General features: G+C 45.7%; 1 protein-coding gene across 1 annotated transcript in view; it reads right to left on the bottom strand.

The window, feature by feature from the left end:
* Window positions 1–19,261, bottom strand: part of GNAS (GNAS complex locus) — a 212,287-nt gene extending 193,026 nt beyond the window's left edge. The window contains exon 1 of the mRNA XM_090064354.1: window positions 18,913–19,261. Within this exon, the coding sequence (XP_089920480.1) occupies window positions 18,913–19,150 (238 nt within the window). The 5' untranslated portion in view covers window positions 19,151–19,261. The remainder of the gene's footprint in view (window positions 1–18,912) is intronic.
* Between the last annotated feature and the right edge of the window lie 3,837 nt (window positions 19,262–23,098).

Raw genomic sequence — 23,098 nt, 5'->3', positions numbered from 1 at the left:
AAAGATATTTATACCCTGTGAAATAAGGGATATGAATAAGCATCTATGTTAGAACTCCTTCAAGATTTGGATCCCCCCGCCCCTCCCCTCCGAGTTTTAGTTCCTGTTATTAAATTTCTAATGCATTAAATCAGTACTCAGAGTATGTTTGAGTTTATACTTATGGAGATAATCACTACAGTTGGCCACGAAAAGTGGCTGTGCAAGCAGGGAACCAAGGGTGAAACAGGGGACGCTTGGTCTTTTAAGACAGGGAGGTGATGTAATGTCATTCAGAAGTATATCTTCTGCTCTGCCCAAGGGGTGGGAATTATGGATGGGTGGTCAGGGAAGTAAGACTAACACCCTATTGAAATACTAATACTGCCCAGAAAGACTTAAAGCCCTTTTAGTTCTAAAAGTTGTCATATGAAGACTTTTGTGGCTGTAACAGGCTGTTTCTGCAGAGAAATACATGTCTCCTTCTTGGGCCACCCAAAGCCAGATATAGGAAAACGCAGATCAATTCCTGCCAACTCGCACTGGCAGCTGGAAACGGGCGGAGCAGAGGTGGTCCTGTAGGGAACCGACCAGCTTGGAGAGAAAAGTTTAGGGCTGAGGTTTGTTCTATTATTCATTGAATAAGCAACATAGGCAAGCCACAGGAAAAGAGTATGTTTGTATGATGTACTATGCTGGGAGAAATCCAGGCCAAGTCAAAGGGCATCATCCATTATCCACATTTCAGGTTTTACATTCTACCCTTAACACTCAGTGTGCGCTCCTCAACAGGAACTGATGTTTGCGTGTCAAGTTGTTTCATATTTTTATTTCCAGCTCTGAAGAAGGCATTTCCTGTCTCAAGAATCCAAATTCAAAACCATCTTACTGCATTCAAAAGAATATATCAGCCTAAAAACTAGCAGAGAGAGAATGCACTACAAGAGGGTTACAGGAGTTAGACTGGGAAAAAGAAACCAGCCCCTATCATAAAAATTGGGCACCCAAGCTCCAAGATTTCAGGGAAGGGGACAATTAAGCATAAGCAATGCCACTGTCTTTCAAAATAGACAGACAGTCTGGAAGAAAAATCTAACCCCAGTGAATCCATTCCTTCCCCAGCAGTGACTGAGTCTCATAGCCCAAAGATGACAAAACAGGGCCCCTAAAAAACAGGCAGCCAGAGGAAAGTAGTCACAGAAATGCGCTCAAGGTGCCAGTTTGGGTTTATCATGAAGTGGATTGAGAACACGGACAGTTGTATATAATTACCTCAATTACATTAATAGGAAACATGGTCTCGGCTGGCCCAGGCACCAACACCAGCCTCCACAGTCAGTGCAACAGAGATTGCTCTGCACCGTGCAGCACAGGATTATTCCAGGACAAACTCAGCCCTGACTTCAACTGAGCGAGATGGAGCATAAGCCAGTGCCAATCTCCATAGGCGGATGTTTCACAGGGTAGGGAGGGTGGTGTCTGGATCATTAGCAGCCAATTTCACATCTCTGTTATTTTCCAGCATATGGCATGGGATGTAATCTCAGTGTGCACAGGGATTTTCATCTCAAACCCTCCCAAATCTGCTTTGCAAGTCTCCATGGCTTCTCTACTGCCACTCACTAGATAATTCACCTTGACCATCACATCCTCCATCTCTACACCCCCTGCAGCTGATTTTCCACTGAACACCTTGCTCCCTCACAACTATGCATTTGGTAAGGACACACTGTTTTCTTTCACCCCTAAGTCACCATGATGAGGACTCTCCCCCAGACAGAGATCCAAGTACTGCCTTCACAGCGTATTTAGTCGTGGGTACCTTTGTGACAGTGCAAGATGCTTGATCCTCAGCTAATGGAACAAGAATCCCAATTCCCAAGTCACTAAAAGCTATAAAAGCAATTAAAAAATGCCATGCAGCTTAGTTTTCAATAGACTGTTCTCAGACTTATGTGGAGGCCTTCTGTCTCCTCATCAAACCTGCCAACAGCCTGATGCCTACACTAGAGCGGTCACTTGGTCCGAGCAAGGCTCTGAAGGCTTTTGTTCATCCCCTTGTTGCAGAATGCAGGAATCTTGTTTACTCTCCCTTTTGTGAAGCCAAGCGTGTGGGTGTTGGGGGAAAGAAAATCAGTCTATAAAATGGGAGACATTCCAGCCTTTCTGCTCACAGCCAGAGCAAGAGAGAGACTTCTCACACAGCCTCCTTGCAAATTCTGAGAAAACCACAAGGATAGATGAGATGGCAGCTCTGTGGCCACAGCAGATAAATGTGATCTTTAGCCATTAAAGAACAATTACAAAATATTTTGAGACATGACTTAAGTGCTGCTGAAAGCTGTAACACCAACAGCCATGGAGACTCAATTAACTTAGCCACAGAGCAAGTGCAGAACAAATGCAGAACTGTAGCGTTCCTCACACAACCCCAACACGGAGTCAGCTTCAAGCTGCAGACAGTCTGGGTCCCTGTGACAAGGTACAGAACTTCACTTTCCCATTCAACCCTTGAGCAATCTCCACCTTTCCTTTGCCCACAAGTTCATCCCCACAAATTCTGAAGCTCTGATTTGCTGTTTGGAGAGCTTGGGATTTGGCCATGACCGTCATGGCCTGCTGTTGTCTTGGCATCTTTCTTTCCATTTGTGCAATTACACATTTATTGCTCACTTCAGGCCACAGGCAGATCCTGGAGTTTGAAAAGGAAGATGTGGGTAATGCGACTGGAGCTGTAGGGGTATTTGCAACTGTTACCCCCACCTCGCTGTGGGCAGACTGTGCTGCAGCAGTAGCAGCTGCCAAAGACTGGAGTCCCTGAAGTCCCTCACCCGCTACCCCGCTTTGGGTACTCCTTCCCCTCCAATGGTCAGCAGCGCCTCTCCTTCCCCTCTCCAGCAGGAGTTGCCTCCAGGCATAAGAAGGGGGGGACAGGCCTGCTGCTGCCAGCTGACCCAGGATAGGGGAAGCCCCGGAGCCACTCTTGCCCCCTGCCAGCCAGGGGCTGCAGTAAGCGGCAGCACAGGGATCCAGGCTCAGCTGAGGACAGCGGTGGCAGCAGCCAGGTCCCTGCTTGCAACTCTTTCCTGCCTGGGGTCAGACTCAATGATCTATTGGAGGTCCCTCCCGACCCTAACAACTATGAAACATTCCCCTCCCTGCTCGTTCCCTCTCGGTGTCCCCTGCAGACCGGAAGCAGGCAATGGAAAGAGGGCCCACCTACCAAAGTTGCTTTCTCCAGCACAGCCCAAAACCCCACAAAGCCATTCCCAGCAGCTGGACACCGCCCCCCCCCCCGAGACAGGCCCCCCCTTTCCTCATGTGCTCCCTGCCTGTGGGGGAGGGAAGTCCACACTCCACGGAGCTCTGCCTCTGGCACAGCCACAGGACAAGTTTGGGAGTCAGAAGCTACAACTATGAGGATCTACAAGGAGGTGTACATTCCCATAGCAGGGGCCACTTCAACTGAAAACTACTCCAGTCCTGAGCTTCCACTGCTCCTCTGCCATGGCTCCTTTGCTTCTCTCTGGCTAAAATGGGCAGTAAATACCATTTTCCCACACCTCCATCACTTCTATGCAAATTTCAGCTGGTCAGGCTTTACACACGTTTGGATGGTAGGCAAGAGGATTCCCTTGCCCACCTAGCATGTCGTCGCCGCAGGCAGGAGAGGTATGTTGCTGGGTTGGAATGGATACATCGTTCCTGGCCTTCTCAATTGCAGCAACCTTTAAATTTGCTTTCCCGACTAAAATAGCCAGCCCTGTCGCTTGATTTTAGCAGCTGAAAAAAAGATTTAAACCGCATAAGTATTATGTAAAGCAATCTTCTTCTAAGTATACATTTACGGCGCACAAAAGAAGTGGATTTAATTACAAACGATTGGAAGTTTTTAAACAGTCCAGATTTTTTTTCTCCCCCCCTTTTTTTCTAAAGTTAAGGTTTGGCAGCAGATTTTGGGTTCCATTGTGAGTCTTCTAAGCAATTCCTTGGAAAAACTTTACACTTGGTCCCAGGCAAGAAGTCAAAATCAACATTTAAAAGACATGCCCTGTATAATTTCCAGGATTCTGCAGCGTTAAGGTATACTTGTGCAGGGTGGGAGGGAAAAAAGGAGAACTGCTTTTTGTGATATTTGACTTGGTGCATGAAGCCAGTCTTCAGACAAGGAAGTTTATATTTCAAATGATATTTAACTGCATGTGGTCAAATACATAACTTATCAGGCTACACTGCTTTTTCCCTCCACAAAAGCAAGCCCTGTAGCCTGAATCTTAAATCTATATTTGCAATTTTTTTTTTTTTTGGCTTAGATCTGTTTAAAAAGCAAGGTTTCCAGATCTTACAGTATAAGGTTATTAAAAGAAAATGTGCACAAGATTCTATTAAACGTTCCCTTCAATTAAAAAATAATTCCTTAGTTTAAAACTAATCTTGTAAATATTTGCTTACACAAATAACCCCATTTGAAGTCGGTTAAATGGATTGTGCGAGTAACATTACTCACAGGTGTGGCTGCAGGACTGGAGCCTCTGGCCCTTATCCAAAGCCCAGTGAACACAATTAAAGAAACCCCATGGACTTCGGTGAGCTTTAGAGAAAACGCTATCTTTGGTTATTGCCTCTGGTCTTCTGATAAAATTCCATGTGAGCTATTTACAATCCTGGAGTCCCAGAGGAGCTAAAAGGAGGGTCTACTTAAAACTGCTCTAAAAGTAAGTAAGTTTCTGCTCTAAAAGTAAGTGTTTATTAGAAGAGACAAAACAAAGTGTTTCCATCACTTAAAAAAATTAAAACAAAAAACACATAAACGAAGACATTCTTCTGCAGTATTTGCAGTCCAATCAAAACCTCTGCATTTGAAAAATGAAACCAAATTACACAGAGGCTAAAATGGTAGCAAAAAAACCCAAACGTCAAAATCTCTTGGTTTCGTCTTGATTCAAAAAATTTGAAAATGATTCTTTATTGTCCCTTTGGACATATCAAAAGAGTGGGGAGAGGACAAAAAAAAAAAAGAGGAAAAGAAATGGGGATTATGAGGCCTTGACACCACTGTTCTATGAGGGAAGTCCTCAATAGGAGGGGAGATGGGTTAATATTTTTAAAGAGGTTTTTGCCTTTTATAATTAAAAGCCTGTCAAGTTCAAGCAAACAATCAGGCTCTTACTATTTATTGCAGCTGGCTTCCTCTGCTCCCTGGTTTTCCTTCTATAGGGACACTGAAGTCCCACAGATTCTGCAGTGAAATCTGAGATTTCTCATGTAGAAACCAAACGTGGAGGGGGACCCTCCCGCCCCCCAACAACCTACAAACCAAAACAATTGTTTGGGAAGGGGAAAGAGAAGCCTTTTTTTCCCCATCACAAAGTGCAAGCAACCAAGTCCCTCACCTTCTATCCTCATTTCTGCCATACTTTAGTCTATTATATTCACGTCAGGGGCCACAGCTGCACTCTGGCTGCCTGCAGCTTCCTTTTGGCGCCAGAGGCAGCATAGGGCAGGTCAGGATAGCCCTCGGACTGCTCCAGGCTACACGGGGGACAGAGCTGGAGCAGGACGGTGCACCCACACGCTCTTCCTCTATTTTCCAACTTGTTCAACTCAAAACCAGGATCCTCTCCCCGTTCTATAAATTTCTCCCAGTTTTATATTTTTTTTGTGCAATATTTTGCGCCTCGGCATCAAAATATTTTCACCACCCCCAGACAGTCTGTAGCTCCACCAGGGAGCCAGAGGAGTTTACACACTCGGTGAAAGTGACTAATGAGAAGACCCAGCTCCGGTGTTTGTGCAAAACTCGGCCTGTGCAAAGAAATGTAAACAGTCAGACAGGAGAAAAGGAATGAGTTTCCCCTCGAGTCTCAGTCTGGTTACTGCAGTTCAAGGCAACCTAAGCCTGTTATAGCCCCTGAATAACAATAACCCCAAACCTTGGTTAGTTGGGTTTCCTTAAAAATAAATAAATAAATAAATCCCACACAACTAGGTATCAAACAAGGGACGGGGAGTAAAATGCAGCTGCTCAACCCCTTAGGCTGGAACAAGTTAGTTACCCACTTCTGCCACGGGGCAGGAGTCTCAGTTGTGGGGCCTTCTACCCTCCTCTTTATACCACGCAGCAGCGGGAAGGGTCTGTGAAGGGGAGAGGGAATGAAATGCATGTGCTGGTCCCAGAATGGCTTGATATCAGCACCTTCCCTGCCTCATCTCTGAGCAGGTGTTGAGAGTGAAAGAACGTGCAGGAGTATTGGAGTGCTCTGGTTATTCTTCTGTGGGCTGTTACAGGTCCAGCATAAATTCAAGCAGTCCTGAAGTTGTTCTAACTCAGGGCCCGTTAGGCCTACAAGAGGTTGAAGTGTGTGTGGCCCTCAAGCTTTTCAGCCACTGCTCCCCTTATTACAGCCAGGGACTCGAGGTTTCCACCCCCGTCAGCTTTTGCTCCCTGTTCCTGCCCCAGCAGCTTGGGGCAGTGCAGCCATTAGCGCTGGGGGAGCCCGTGGCATGGTGCAGTGGGGAAGCAGAGATGCGAGCCACCCACATGCATGGTGCAGGGGGGAAAACAGAGCGAGGAGCTGCCTGTGCATGCAGTGCAGTAGTGGGAAGTGTGGTCTGTGGCTTGCACTACTGAGATCCCAGCCCCTGGCTGCTTAGAAGCTTGACAGACTGGCAGTAACTTAAGCTGGAAGCCAAGCAAGCACCACCTCCTGTGCTCATACCAATTTTAAGGCTGTTGGATTTAAGTCCCCTTGACCACCTACCTAGTCAAGGCTGACCTGAAGCTGCTTCTGTGCAGCTGGGCTCAGCTCATGTGGTACCAACGATTCTGAGGACAAGCAAAATATCTTCACTGCATTTCACCCTAAATATATTGTGGAACTTCCTTTACGGCCTTCTGGAACAGAGATGAACCCAAGCATACTGTAGATTCTAAAACCACTGCAAAAATTAAAATTGGCTCTTTTCGCCCCAGTGCTTACACTGCAAAAAAGGAGAATGGCTGAACTACAAAAGCCACTGGAATCATCTCATCACTGTTTAAGAGATGCTTGGTGAGGTTTGAGAGAGAACTACTGGGTATTCTCTTGTGTTTAAAGTCACTGGGCAGAAAACTTGGAATCCGGTATCTCAAATGATTCAACTCAGAAGTGTGGCTTGGAGCAGAAGTCTGCTGCTCTGTGAAACCTGGGGAGAGCTATCCTATGCTGCTATGGAAAGTTTTACAGAGCCCTTCCCGAAAACACTGGAACCAACACCTAAATCCTGCAGATGATTATGCAAGCAAATGCAGAACTGACTCAAAGAAACTCCCACCAGGTTAACACCTTGAGGAATGGAACATCCCCGTCTGGACTGTAGGAAGGATGGGCAACCTCAGAAAACACCAAGAACGTGACTGTCCTGATCTGAATAGTACCTGACCTCTGAGAAGTGAGATCACAAAAAAAGGAACAGCAAAACAAAGCTGTGATCAGAAGCGCCACATCATAGGAAGATCATTTTACAGAAGTGGAAAGACTTACACTTCAGACCCGACCCTTTTAGCACACAGACAACCTAGATGCATTAGAAGAATAACCTCACGCAGGGAAGCTCACAGGAGCGATGAAGAGAGGTATGGCCTCTTCTGCCAACCCAGAGACAGCTTGAGGATAGGAACAAAGCTTTCTGCTGCTGTTAGTCCAAGCTATGCTAGGGACTGCTCTGTATACCCAGAACATTATTCCCAGGCCATAGGATGTGCATCGAAAATCCCAGTCAAGTGATAATAATGGAAAGTGAATATCTAACACATGACAATCTTGGCATACACAAGGCAAACTGTGGCTTTAACATGTCGGCTGGTCTTGGTCTTACCCTCAGTCACCTGAGTGGGGGCTAATCTTTTTTGCAGGTGTGCCACAAATTAAGCCCTGCATCCTTCCCCAGTGCTACTCAGATACCCTACCCAATCTGCTGCTCTGCTTTCTGCTCCCTGCTCTATACTCCCTACCTGATCTGCTGTTCTGCTTTCTATTCTCTGCACTATCTGTCATGTGCCACAGACAGAGGCTGCCCATGCCTCCTGTGCCATCTGTGATCAAATACGTTCAAGTTACAACTACCACGTGTTAGTTAACATATTAGCTAATGCTGTTACTTACACATACACCATCTTCTTGTGAAGCCACTGCACAAGGCCTGGTCTTATTTGGAGCTAGAGAGGTACAGGTAACATTTTTTCCCTCCTATCTCTCATGTGCAAATTAATGCCACATCAGAGTTCAGGTCTTAGCTGCTATGATCAATGTATTTAGAATAGTGTTTCTATTACTTTATGCTACAAGAATTTTGCTTTTATTCATAAGTGCAGGTCTGAGAAATGCTGCCACTAAGAGGGTGGGAATGGGTATCAGCACAGTGCAGCATAGCTCAGAGTAACAGTGAAGAGGATATTGTTGGAGTGCCCAGATATACGGTAAGTGCTCTGGTCACCAGAGCATCTAAAATTGCATTGTAAAATAAAATTACGTTTAATAGAAATTAATTACAAAAAATGCCTTTCCAGTCATACCTGCAGGACTGCACAAGCTGTGGCTTAATGGATTTGGGGATGGGTGCTGATACTTTAACTAATGTGTCCTATCATTCCCCTTCCTCCCCCGTTAAATTTCACTAAAACCCACCCTCCAGAAACATATGCTAACAAATGGGAGTGGAGAACAGGGAGACTCTCTTAGTCATTTCCTCCATCAATACAAGATATACTTCCTTATGAACAGAACCACAGACGGAGACAGGATTATTATAAAACAAAACTTCTCTGGAGCAGCACTTGGCTAGGAAGCATTTGCACTTTGTTCCTGAAGACGACTCCAAGTATCTCAGCAATATCTGAGCAGTGTTCAAACTGCGGTTTGGGGGGATGGTATGGGACAATCTCTTGAAAACTAGGGGCACTCTTTCTAGAAAGTCTGGCTAATTCCAAGTGAAAGACAGCAATTCTCCAGAAACATGTTTCGGAGCTACAAATCCTTTCCAGCAGGACTGATTGTGCTAAGTGGGCCCTAAGTGGGTGGGCAGGGAGAAAGACTCCATCAGGGCAGGGAAAACGTATTACTCCACTTCCTGCACTTTTGGTCAAAATTTAACAGTCTTACCTAGAGTTTTAGCAGCTGACCACTACTACATCACTGCTAGGGAAAAGCACAGACAAAACCTGATGTATTAGCTATACAGGAATCCCTACCCTTCCCACTCCCCATCTAGCCAGCACCCATCCTACCCATTCAGCAATATGGAAGGGATATGGTGGGAGTGACTCCTAACACCCATTTGTGACAGCAGGCCAAGACCCGCTCCTCTTTTTGATGGAGAAAGCATTCATCAGCGCCTCCTTAAATGATATGCACGGCTTGCAAAAGGCTGCTAAGGCATAGTTACTGCAGGTTCTCTTTGCAGTTGGAACTCATTAGAGGAAGTTAAAAAAAGCTGTCATTGTCCTATTTATAACATGCTTATTGGCATGTTTCCCAAACACCTCACTGACACTAAAATGAGTAAGTCACAACTAAAATCCTCTTGTTACAATTTTTTTGAACTTCAGAAATGCGAGTGGCACATGGATTTAAATGTCCAGTGTACTCAGATTTCAGATACATCTTTCAGTTAAGCAGCAATTGGAGTTCTGCTCCCTTGAGGCATTACCAAGTCATATGTTGTTTTACAATCAGTAACTGTATGTACTTGTGTATAAGCATATGCCCATGGGCGAACTGGGTGGCCGCCTGGGGCCCAGACAGAAATGGGGCCCGAAAATGGTAATTTAATTATTATCATCATTATCTTTGGTGAAGGGGGGCCCAATACCAAAAGTCTGCCCAGGGCTGCCAGGAGTCTAGGTACTGTGCTGCATATGCCCAAAAATGACAACAGAAACATGGACCAGGATATAATCTGAAGGAACTGTGCTCTTATATAGTGATTTTCATCCACAGGTTTCAAAGTACTGTATGAGGGTAAGGAAGTATCATACTCCTGGTCCCATAAGACAGAGAGAAGCTGCTCATATTTTTGTATGAATGATTATCTCTTCCTTCTTACAGCGAGTATGGTGGTCACTGGCCAATATTACATTTTAGGCTTGTTGCTAGAAGTCTAATACAAGCAGGAGGCTAGCAGCTGAACCATTGTCTGTCTGGAAACGGTTTTAGGGCAGACTGCACTGGAACGGCGGCCAGAAGGCTGTGCAAAGGTGCCCCATAAATCCATATATGGAACTCAGTTATGCAAAGAACAACTTGCTCTTTGTAGCAGAGACGCTGATAATTTTAGCTCATGCAAATACTGTGCAGCCCACCCTTTAGTTTCAAGTGCTGCAGTCAGGATTTTAGGCCACAACCTACAGCTCCTATTCCTACAAAGTGAGAGCTGAGGGTGCAGAAGAGGTGCTTAGCTGTCAGTGAGGTCTGAACCTTGCATATCTCTACGAGACAAAGCCTTTTCTAGTTGAAATTAATGGCAAAATACCCAGTGGCCAAGTTGCAAGAACACCAGAAAACATACCTATAGCAGCATAAAAACAATAGCTAAAATGCATTTAAAAATAGCACACTGAGCCCAAATTAAAAGCTGAAAAACTACATACTTCAAGGGGAGGACGTTTTATTAAACCATTTCCAGGTAGACTGAAGCGTAAAATTTCGAAGCAGCAAACAAAGGACAGGCTGAAGAAGGGTCAGGGTCAGCAGTCAAATATAAGTTTCAAGAGGCACAAGTGTAAACCAGACTCCCAGTGACTCCGGCTGGCATTGCAGAGGGTTAGCACTTCTACAAAGAAACCCAGGTCTCGCCGTGATTCTTAAAAGTTAAACAGAGAAAGGTTTGAGCCTAGTTTCCAGGTGCAATCTCCTGAAGAGTGGGAACAGCAGGGACAGTATCTTCGCTGGGAAAATGGGCTGATGTTTGTGGTGGGTGAAACCACCATCTTCCTCGCCCCGCTGCTGCCCATCAGGGCTCTGCTCAGAAGCCAACCAAAAGCTTGTGTGGGAACATTTGAGGGGCCTAGAGGAACCCCTACATTAAGGCTAGAGACAGAAACCTTTCCTGCCAATCCAAGTGCCCTTGTCCCAGAAGGTGAAAATGGAAGAAACACGTGTGTTGGGAGCGGTCTTCCCTGGCTGCGGGGAAACAGGTCGGGGGGCTGCTACTAAATCCTGCAGTGGCTGTGAGAAGAACACCAAAAGCTGCCCCCCTTTCCCATCTCAAAGGCATGTAGAAGGTGAAGCCTGGCAAGCGCTTGCTGCTCTTGCCAATCTAGATTTCAGTCCTCATCTCATGTTGCTGGGCACTGGACACAGAGGGCAATGTACCCCCCGGTGTCCACTGCAGAGAACCAAGAAAGACGGACTAGACTAACCAGTTATGCAGGAGTGCCTTAGAGGTCGTGTCATTATATAAAATAGAAGTGCCAACCTTGCCACAGAAGGAAATCTGTGTGCCAGCTTAGATCTCTGCCAGAAACCAGGGCACAGCCAGAAGCCAAACTTACTAAGTATTAACCATGCTGTATACCCATACCAACCACATTTAGTCTGCCATACTAGTCCCCGATTAGCAACTCAGTAAAAAAAAATTACAGCCTAAGTGTCACCATTTAATTGTTACTGTGCTCAGCTGGCAATTACCTTGTGAACTTATAACTCAAGGCTATAAACAGGGATTTCCAGTACAAACAAGCTTGCATTATTACTCTGAGTCAGCCTTTCTGTCAGGCTACTTGCTTGTATTGGAAATTAGAATTTTTTTTCCCCTAAAAGAAGAACCTTATAAGATCCACAGCCTATTCATTACTTGCTTCTGAACCCAGCCAGGGCTTATTCCACGTGAGCATTAGTTTCTCAAGGCAGTAACCGAAGGTGTTTTATGCTGTTCAATTAGATGTGGTCATCCACTCCATGTTATTATCATTGTGCCAGGGGCTGAGTGAATGCTTGTTGATGCCAGTGGGTGTAATAGTCACCCATCCTTCATGATAAATGTAAGAAACAGTTAAGCTGTTTTTGGAACAAGACAGCTGAAGTAATAGAAACCACCATCCAAGAGAGGCCACATGTCAGGCAGACTCAGCTGCATGGGCACAAAGATTTCACTGGGGGCTGAATGCAAATCCAGAGGGGCAGGTATTGCTTTGGTGGAGTTGTAGGTATGTTTACATCACAATAACAGGCTGAAAAGGTGGCAGAAAGAGGCCAAAGAGGACAACTTGAGAGGCACTTTTTGCACCGGGAAGAAAGCAAAGGAGAACTCATTTAGGGAAGAGTGCCGGCTTGGAAGAGGTGTGGAATACTGAGCGAAGAAACCGCCCGACTTCTACAGGCTTCAGGGAAACAAGCCAACACACATTCTTGTAATGAATTCCCTCGGGACTGTGCCAAAGAACTACCCGACTTCATCATTCATTTCTCTGAACAGGACAGCCTGCAAGACCCTGAATACTGACTAACTGCTTGGATCAAAATGAGAATCTGTCATCATCACTGCTCATCCTCTGCCAAATAAAAGGCAAATGCTGGGCCCTCATGAGACTGTTTCCAATTTGGAGCATGTCAAGGATGCAGAGTCCTGCGTTTTCTTAGTTAATCTGTTTTTGTTAACACAGAACCTGTTACCACTTCAGTGCAGGGAAAAGCTTTACCCAGGTAGCCTCCTGTAAAGATACGTCCAGTAATCTATTTATTTCGATTTATATCCTACCCTATTCAAAAGTCTCAGAGATGAGGCAGTGCCTGCCATAGGTTTCTCTCACTCCAAGCCATTTGCCTACTTTCACATGACTCCAATTGGTTGAACACACTCTATGCTCTTTTTCTTCTTTGGCTTTTACACCTTAATCTAAAGTGAAGCAGCCTGAAAGAGTCAGCTTGTCTACACTGCAAGCAGGTGCAATTGCAGCAGTTAGGCTTACAGCACAAGCATCCAAGGGTCTCGGGTGGGTTTGCGCTACTATCATTATTGGAGCTATCTAAAGGCCATCTCCAGTTGCAGCATAAATACATTTATAACGCATCTGTTCATTAATGCTCCTTTTGTGCCTATTTTCTGCCACAAAAAGGCCATTCTGGAGAGTCTAAGCACTATGGAAAAAAATTCACCCCTACCCCTTTCCCTATCCCATGACAGCTATTGCAGGACCTCCCAAATTCTAGAGAGCGTTTTATCCTCAGTGTTGTGTATTAGCAATCCATCTGCAATATCTGTCATCCTTGATAGCTGCAAGCACAACCTCCAAGTTGCCTGGTGCTTCCTACTTCAAAGATTGGACGCCATCTGTCCCTCTTAGTTGCTTATAACTACGCCAAACTTTCAGGAGTCAGGTTAAAATGTTCTATGCTGTGCTGAGTGTCTGCCCAAGATTAAAATCTCAGTTCAAATGGTGCAGTTGTTTCAAGAACTAAATTGGCAAGAGAGAGAAACTACTGCATTTCCCATGCAGACTTGTATACAACCTTTTCATTAAGGAAACTCCTGAAATGAAACCTATATAGCTATGTTCAGACCTTGATCACTCCATGCCCCCAATTCCCCGTCTAAGTGTGTGTGTGTGTGTGGGGGGGGGGGTGACATGCATTTGTGACATTAAAGTTTGAGACACAGCCAGACCCTACAGCAATCAGTGCCATAAAAAAAAAATCTAAGGAATTTATCAGTTCTTTATTCAGTACATAATATGGATATTGTGTTGTAAATAGGGCATGGGATGGTACATTTTATGGTGAGAATAAAGGAAAAAAATGAACAGCTCTCACATATTGAATGGAGTAGGAGTTGAAGGGGGAGGGGGTGTTAAAATACTATGTGGCCATATAACTAAACACTGTGTTGTAGCATGACTAAAGACTACACTTGCTTGCAAATACATAGAAGGGTGAATTATGGTTACACAAGCAACCTTAATTCTGGCGTTTCCTAACTTTTAAACGCTTGATTTGGTACCCTTAATGCATTATGTTACCTTATCTCACAAACCGCACTCCCAAAACTCCCACAAACAACCCCCTTTAAGTCAGTCCCAGTCCATATGCACAGATTTGTACCAGAGTAGTTATTTCAGCTGGGGGGGTGGGTCGGTAAGATTTTCTACTGAAATAGTCATAGTGGTACAAACTGTGAAGTAGGTGTTCATATACCAGTAAGAGCACCATTTTTATACCAGCATAGCTTGTTCCCCTTCTGGTATGAAAATAAACTATACCAATACGTAAGTTAACTGGGGATAGAGACTGCATATAGAAATTAACTATACGATGGCTACACTAAAGGTGGTCAAACTTCTGTGTTTAGATAAAGCCTCAAAGACTGGTCATATTTGTCTTAGAGTCTAGGTTTCTGTGATGGAACAAGCACAGTAAGACAGCATTTATGCCCAAATGCAGCTAGACCAGAGGTCACCAACTTAAGGGCGGCTAGATTTGGTCCCAGGTGGCAGTCTGTGGCAGCTGAGGCTGGGGGAATAAATGGCAAGGTAAGTGGTAGTGGCAGCTGAGTTGGAAGCAGCCGTGGCCCATTGCAAGGCTGAGCCATATTCATTCAACTCACTGTTGATAAAAGCTTGCCAACCCAGGAGCTAGACTAAAATTTTCTGATTGAACAGTCCATTAGTGAAAAATGTTGGTGCAACACACTTTTCAGAATTCTTGTCCTCATTTAAAATTGGATATTTTATCAAAACAGTTTCATTGAAGTTGAAGCACTTTATTTCAAACTTATATTTATATTTTATAAATTGCATCAATATTAAAAAGTCTAAGTTATAGAGACAAAAAAAATAGAACTGTTTGGACCATATAAGTGACCTTATCAAAATATATTTCTTTTAGTGCTGCTGAAACAATTTTTTTTTAAGAAGAAATTTGGAAAAGTCACAGTTCCATTCCAATATGCAGTGGGAGGAAGTTCTGAAAAATATCAGCATTTCCCACAGAACGGAAATTCCAAGTTTTGAGCAGTTCCACATTCTGCATGCAACTACCCCTCTGCCACCTATCATCTCTCCTACACCTTGCTCGCCCCACTCAGACAACCCGTTCACTCTCAATATACACATACCAAAACAACCCAAAAAATATTACCCTGCAATACACAATATTAACTCTGAGCTCCCAGGGTTACATGTAATGAAAGTCACAACTTTAGCTATAACTGCATAAGCCATACAGTGCACTGGAAAGATGAATAAAACGGTTGCATACTAGAAATTTCTTTCTTTATCACAAGGAATGTTTTAGGATACCTTTTATTGGACTGACTTCATGGATGGAATGAAGTTAGACAAGCTTTCAAATGCAAGACATTTTTCATTGCTTCATCAGGTGACCTGGTGAAGAACATTTTACTTTTGAAAGCATAATTCTTGGACGATCCTGGTTATGATATCACTCTGACACAACCGCTTCCTTATCACAGGCAGAAGGCAGGGCAGGTTGACTCCTTAGCAACTAACTGTTTCAGAGATGCACAAGTTTTTGTAGGCAACAGCTTAGGACTGGGCTGTGCTCTACTGGGAAATTGAGGAACCACCTCCTCAGGACTCTGTACAGCAAACAGGAACAAATTAGCATGAGACCCACAGAGCTAGCAGACATATGATCATACGGAACAACTTGGACATAACAGCCAGGTTCGTTTTTATATTTATTTTTTGCCTCACTTCAGACTAACATGGTCAACCACCTTTATCTTTCCTTATCAGCTTCTAGTATATAAACAATGACCTTCAAAATGGTCAGGTATAAAATCCCAGCCCCACTAAAGTAGAGAAATTTCCATGGACATCAAGGGGATCAGGATTTCACCCTGGGTGTATACGATACACATATACATATGTGTATATCATAGACGTATGATCTAAACCATACACTTATTGAATCAGGCACAGTCCAACTATTTTTTGTGTGCATTCGTTCTACGCTAGAGCACAAAGAAATGGGCGAGACTAAATGTTGTAGTTCCCAGTGTGATTTTCAGTTCCACTGCAGGAACAAGAAGCATGGCTCAGTTTTGCACAAGTCCATTATAGGGCTCAAACTGCCGAGGTAAGGAGTAGGCTAGTGAATGGACATTTAAAATTGCCTCAGCTTTCAGTTCCTTTGTTTTCTGCCATTTGCACTGGGGTAGGACCTTATGTCCCAATCTTAACTAATGTGAACAAAAAGTGTTGTGGGAAAGTTTGCTAGTGTTTAAAATAATTTATCTCCAAGATTTGGGGGCTTAAAACCTGCAGCCAGAGACCATCTGACATTGGAGAGTGGGGCAAACAGGGAAGAGAGCTGTTCAAAATACACAACACAGCCTCCATTTAACCCTTAGCAGCCCAAGAGAAGAAGCTTTACCCAACTCTCCTGTTTCCCTTGATGCTCTACATTTGTCATGGGCACAGGCAGGAGTGTGGCAGCCTGAAAGGCCATAAGCATCGAGATGAGAAAGCAGGAGCAGGAGTTAGAGCTTTCATTACTGGAACTGTATGAAGTTTTAAACAGAGCAGGTATCATGGTCTCAGTGGGTCCTCTGTGTCCTTAGCCCATCATCCTGTCTCGCTCTATTCTTAAGACTATCATCAGATCCTCCCTTACTTTCAGTCCCAGCCAGGCAACAGTAGCTTCCTCTTCCTGCTGTCCCTCAAGCACTGTCCTACCTTCACTGCCTTATCCAATCTGCATGCAAGCTACAAGCATCTCAGATTTACACCTATAACAATAACACATGGAAACTGGAATAACACACACGGAGCTAAAACCCCCCACAACATTCCTGTAGTTTTACAAGTACAAATTTGGCTAGAGTGGTACAAGAAGTGGGGCTGAGGAGGGCAGCTGAAGGGAAGCCATTTGATTGGAAGACCACTGTCGAAAGGTAGGACAATGGCCCCTGGCAGACACTACCTTTGTTGCATGTTATATGTCAGGGTTGCACAATAAGTGATAACATGCCAGACATTTAACCAGTTTAACTTGGGTACAAAAGTATCTGCCAATTGTTTTGTGTAGACAGCAAAGATTAATGCCCTAGCTGCAAACAATGAGAGTTTTACCACTTTAAGTTACACCCCCCAGTTAGAGACACAATTGGACAGATGCAGTCATAAAGGCGCTTACATAGCTGTAGCTTATTTCTGTGAACTGGACCAACACTAATGACTGCTGCTACAGCTAGGGTACCTAAAAAACAATCAAACAACTCCCCTCCAAAAAAGTCTCACCCCTAACTGAACTAAAATCTGTGCCTGTCATGCCTCTTTCCCTGCTTAAAGTTTACCTCTCAGCAGACTTAACTGCCATATTGGTCACATTAGCTAAAAGTTTCAGCTAATATGATCAACAGTGAAATCACCGACATACAGGCCGGATCTGTAATGACAGCCGTAGCAGGGTTGCAGCCCAGGTGTCCGAATCTACCAACATGGATTTTGTTGAAGAACTGGGGGTCTGAAATTGTAATCTTTTCTCTGTGCTTCAGATTTGACAGCCTTAATAAGATGAATGATGCAGTTCACACCTCTCAAAACTCACTGTCCCAGGCGGTTTACTTCACTTGTACGCAGGCTCCAACCAGACTCGCCTCATAAAAGGAACATCTGGATTCTAGCATACCTGTTCAATAGCAAATGTTGGTTAGTGAAAATATCTGTCCAAAACTGTCAGGTTCAGGCCTAACGTGGAGTTCACTGAAGTCAATGGAAAGGCAGTCAGGAAGCACTGGAGGAAATCCACAGATAAAAAATGGTTTTGAATAAGGACCTAATCCCACACTTCACAAGGTGTGGCCAGATCACTGCCTATTGCAAAATACTGCGTTATAGGGGTCCATATGGAAACATTAGGACTCAAATACACTTGAAATGCTGCAACCTCGAGCCAGCTAAGTCCAACAGTGACACAATTTCAGCAGACAGGCAACTTGTGTGCTAAAAGGGGTGACCAATAAGTTATATTCGCCAAATATTTCAGAGCAGTCTAGTTAAAAATAGTTACTCTTCGGTAATTAACAGACTTGGAAAACACCAAAACCAAAACCAAGACTCCAAAAAACCCCACTCTGTCCTCAGAGACTGTCTCCTTTCCAAAGTATGGCCTTTACTGTATGAATCACATATTACAAAGATGCAAGAGCCCCATTTTTCCACAGCTTTGTGCACACCGCATCTCCGTAACACAGTACATCACGGCATCAACAATACACTTCCCAAAACAAAAACTAAATGAATTATAGGAAATGTATACACACACAGTTGTTTCCCCTTGGCATTCAAAAATGAACTATGAATGTATGTACACACAGATGCATATACATACACACAATTACTTCCCTCAGATTTCAAAAGTGAACTATGCATGCGTGTATGTATGTATGTATATGCGCGCGCGCACACACACACACACACACACACACACACTTATTCCCCTCGGCTTTCAAAAACGACACATAGCCAGGTGTGTATGTACGTATGTATACATGGACACGCACACACAATTACTTCCCTCGGCTTTCAAAAGTGAACTATGTGTGTGCATAGACAGATGCACACGCGCACACGCTTATTTCCCCGTGGTTTCACCAATGAGAGGGCTAGAGAGATACCCTGATACAGAGAGACCACGCTACAGCGGCGGGCAGAGACAATGACAGGGCGGTAGGGATGCGTTCCCCCCGGGCGCTGGCGAGGCGGCCCCGCGCTCAGCCCGGCCCGGCGCGGCGCGGCGCGGCGCCCCCGGCAGAGGCGGCACGTGGCGGCCGGGCGCTGCCAAGGGCACCGCGGTGTCGCCCCGGGGAGCGGCGCGAGGGCCCGGCCCGGCCCGGCGACACCTGCCGGGAGCCCCCGGCCTGGCTTCCCGGCTCCAGCCGGGCGCAGCACCAGCGGCCGCCCCGGCCCCGGCCCCGGCCCCGGCCCCGGCTCACCCAGCAGCAGCAGCCGGTGCGTCTGCTTGTACTCGCGCTTCTCGGCTTTCAGCGTCTTGTCGATGCTCTTGCTCCGCTTCTTGTCCGCCTTCTCCTTGGCCACCAGGTCCTGCCGCAGCCGCTGGACCACCTGCGGGTCCGGCCGCTCGGGCGCCCCGCCGGGCTCCGCGTCGCCCCCGCAGCCCAGCGCCGGGTGGGCGCCCAGCAGCCGCGAGCGCAGGCTGTAGCACAGCCCCATGCTGCCGGAGCCGGAGCCGGAGCCGGAGCCGGAGCGGCGAGCCGCGGGCCGGGCTGGGCCGGGCGGGGGCCGCTCCCTGCGGCCGCTTAAGGTGGACCGCCCCCCCACTCCCATCTTCCTTATTTGGGGGCTTTCCTGCCAAAATAGAAAAGAGACACGTGACCGGGAGGCGTTACCGTATTCTCCCGAAACCCGACGCGAGCTGGGGGGTTGCCCCCCACCAGTGGACTTTTTTGGTGATGTTTTAACTAGGCCACTATGCATTCAAGTGCACGTCTAGAAGCGCCCCCCCCGTGTCTAGCGGCAATAGGCAGCCGTTCAGGTGGGCGGGGGGGGGTGCATTACTGTAACACTGCAGTCTGGTGTCGGGGCAAAGCCCGCAGCCCCACGCACATGTCCCTACCCCCCACCCAAACAAGTCATTCATGGCTCCATCCTGTGCCCCGCCCCAGCTGGCACCCCTTTGCTTCAGCATCTGGGGTGGTCACCTCCTTCACCCGCCCCTTGCTATGGCACTGGGGGAGCCCCTCAGATGGGCTCTCTGGTGCCAAGGGGCGTGGATGGACTGTGTGTCCACAAAGCGAGGCAGGGTGTGGGCTAGCCCAGGTGCCTGCCTGCCTCTGCAGTGCATTGTTCACTGTTCCTGGTCACGCTATGCTGCCACCCTGCAGCCCTTTCCTGGCCCCGGGCCTACACCCCAAACATCATCAACCTGCCACGGGCCCTGCAGAGGACAAGCCAGGCACCCTCGCAGCTGAACCCCGGCGCAGAGATTCTTTCCAGTGAGGCTCTTAAACCTTTGCTGCCCTTGGCCAGTTGTCCTGCTTGCCTATTCTCACCCTGCTGGCACTGCACAAATGCCCCCTGCTGCTGGAGGGCTTGGTCCCAGGGTGGGAGGCTCTGATAAGGGTGCAACCAGGAGGTCCCGCCTGCTCTTACGCTGGACCATCTGGACCCTTCCCTCATGTTGGGGTCTCACTAAGGGATGGCTTTGAATTGGAAGAGCTAAAGACTGTACACTAGGATCCTAGTTAATTCAGGAGGTTCGCTATCCACTGCAAGTTAATTTACTCTCTGCGTGTGTAATTTGCAGGATCAGGGCCCTAGAAAGTTGGCTGTTCATTTGCCCCCACCCCAATTTCTCACTGATTTTTGGTAATATCGTCCATGTGCCAGGCACTTTACAAACATAAAAGAAAGAAAAGACTAGTGAGACATTGCTGTAATACCTGGTGTGCAAATAATGCAGGGGAGTGTTGTTGTCCTCGAACAAAACTGTTGTTCCCATCAAAGAGTTGCTATATGCTTCTGCAAACACTTCTGCACCTGAGTGGTTTTATGCATTCACTGTGCAACCAGTGGGAGACTCGGGACGTATTTTGTGGAGGATTTCAGGGGGGAAAATAGCAGTGAAGAGCTGGATTGAGACCTTGCTGGTAGCCTTGCATAACGGAGTGCCATGTTGTTGCACTACCCCCAAAAACTGCACAGAAAGCAATGTGATTCAAATGTTCCTCTCTCTCTCAATTCCTCCTCAACAACGGTGTTGCAATGTGTTGTATCAGCCCACTGCTACAACAGCATGCTACCTATGCATTCCTTTGCTGCCTGCTTTGTGCCCAGCTGACTCAACCATTAGACCCAGGCAAGGGGGGAAAGAGCCAGGACTTTATCAGCTTGTCCCCTATGCCATCCATCTCTAGCCCCATCCTATCTATTTGCTTGCAGGGGTGGGCTGTGGCCCTATGAACTAGCTCTGTTCTCATTTCTGGACAATTCATCTGTGCAACCTCTCTATGATCACATGAGGAAAGGAGCATTATCTTACACTCTCTTGCTCCCCTGTATATGGAGATGTTATTAATCAGCCCTCAGGAAATAGGAGAGTGTAACCAGGAAATAGGAGAGTGTTCACAAGGATAGATATAATACTAAAATCTAACTATTTTTTTACAAATGAAATGAGTTAGATTTAAATATTATACCCAACCTTGTGACCCTCTGTCAATTTTTTGGCAGATTAGCTTTCAAATGAGCAAAGTTCCTTTCAAACTACCGCGGAATGTGTGGAGATTCCAATATCTGGTTTTATTTTTCTTTGACTTGTGCTTTTAGTGAACTTTCTCATTCTTGACAGACTCACTTTTGGGCCTTGGTAATGGGAGAGCCGGTCTTCTCATTGTCTTGCCATTCTTTGGCAGGGAAAAGAAAATAAATCTTACACAATTTCAAACTTATTAATAGCACTTTTAAGCAAAACCAAACCCCACTATAAACCAGTTTGGGAGACTTTCTGGAATCCCTTCAGAGCCTAAATGCATAGCTCTAATCAAGACTGGTTTTCTTCCCCTTCCCTTCCTTTCGTCCATCCATACATTTCAGACCTGAGCTGCATGTGCTTGCTGTGTCCCTTTGGTAACTTCTCAAGGGGTTGGTATTACCAGAAGTAGGATAAAGGTGGATTCAAAACCAAACCACAGAAGTGTTTGGAACTCCAGAGCAGATGTCCCAAATGTTTTTTTATTAGGAGGACGTTGCACCTTCCAAAGACAAGCTTACTTCCATTTGACATGTTTTCTCACTTTTGGTACCAGAGGTAATTTGTGGCCAGATTCTGTTCTCTTTTCTTGTGACAAGTAACACTGTGTCCCACAAGCAGTCCTACTGCAGTTAGTGGGACTACATGTACCCTACTCAAGATGAGGAAAGAGCCTGACCCTTTGCAATTTATTTCTTTTCATGATAACACCTCTGCTATGCAATGGTCAAGCTACCTATGCATTCCTTTGCTGCCTGGTTCTTACAGTGACTGATGCCTCGGAGACAAGCACTACAGATTAGGTAGCCATGCAGATTATCATACATCAGAAAATGTAACCTCAGATATGCAGCTCTGACCCCTAGATTTCAGAAGCAGGTATTTTACGCTCCAGGAGTGAATCAGTCCTACATTTTATTACTGAGGTGTCTGCACAACTCATTTTCTGGGTCTTCATTGTGGTGCTTTTCCCTTCACAACTGAGCTTTTGTCCCTCTGATAGGTGTACTCCAGAGAAGAAAATATAGTATGCCAAGGGAATATAAAGGTCAGGCTAGAGTATTATTAATAGCCTTTTTTCTCCCCTCTTGTGGCTTTTGGAGAGGTATTAAAACAAGAGTAAGGTTATATTTAGAGCTCAGGCAATTCTCTAAGGCACACTATGTTATGGCAATCAGTGTGCTGCTTGTGAGAGGAACAAGAGCAGTTAACTGTCTATAAGGGGAAAAAAGGAAGAAGGAAAGGCATCAAACAGAAGGGAGCATTCAGCCTAAGAACTGGTTCCCCAGGACTTCAGAGGGACAAACGTTTTCTGCTTTGTGTGATGCCCGACAATGAGGCTTTGAAATGTTAGGAATCGTTCAGTTTGGCGTAATTAACATTTGGAAATATTTCTGGTACCGGTTACCTCTTTCCAAATGTGTACGGCAACTCTCTTTAGTGGTGGGCTTCACACAGGCACTACTCATCCTCCTGGAGAGACCTGTATGAAACGCCTGCACTGTACTCTACCCAAATATAGCTGGGAATGAGCAGCAATTTGAAACTGGGAGAAATGCTCACCAGTACTTTGTTCTCTTCCCATGTCATCAACTCCAAGTCTAAACATGAAGCCATTGCACTAAAACCAGGGTGGGGGGGGGGTTGCGTCTAGCAACATGCAGTTCTTTCCTAAAGAACAAACATACTCTGCCACTTGATGTAAGAACTGATTTTGCTGGCAATACCCATGTGTATAGTTACTGTATAATTGGCATCATTCAACTTCCGCCTATAAAGGTGTCTTCTGATATTAACTTACCTTACTGTACTTATTATCATTTCTATACTGTTTTTGGCCTTTAGCCTAGGTTCATTGAATTCCATGGCAAATTTTTGACTGACTTTAATTGCAACGGGATAGGCTTTTT

The sequence above is a fragment of the Crocodylus siamensis genome, chromosome 10 (assembly GCF_052110815.1).
Source record: "Crocodylus siamensis isolate JL-2025a chromosome 10, ASM5211081v1, whole genome shotgun sequence".
NCBI classification, from domain to species: Eukaryota; Metazoa; Chordata; order Crocodylia; family Crocodylidae; genus Crocodylus; species Crocodylus siamensis.
This window is presented reverse-complemented; position numbering and strand designations above follow the sequence as displayed.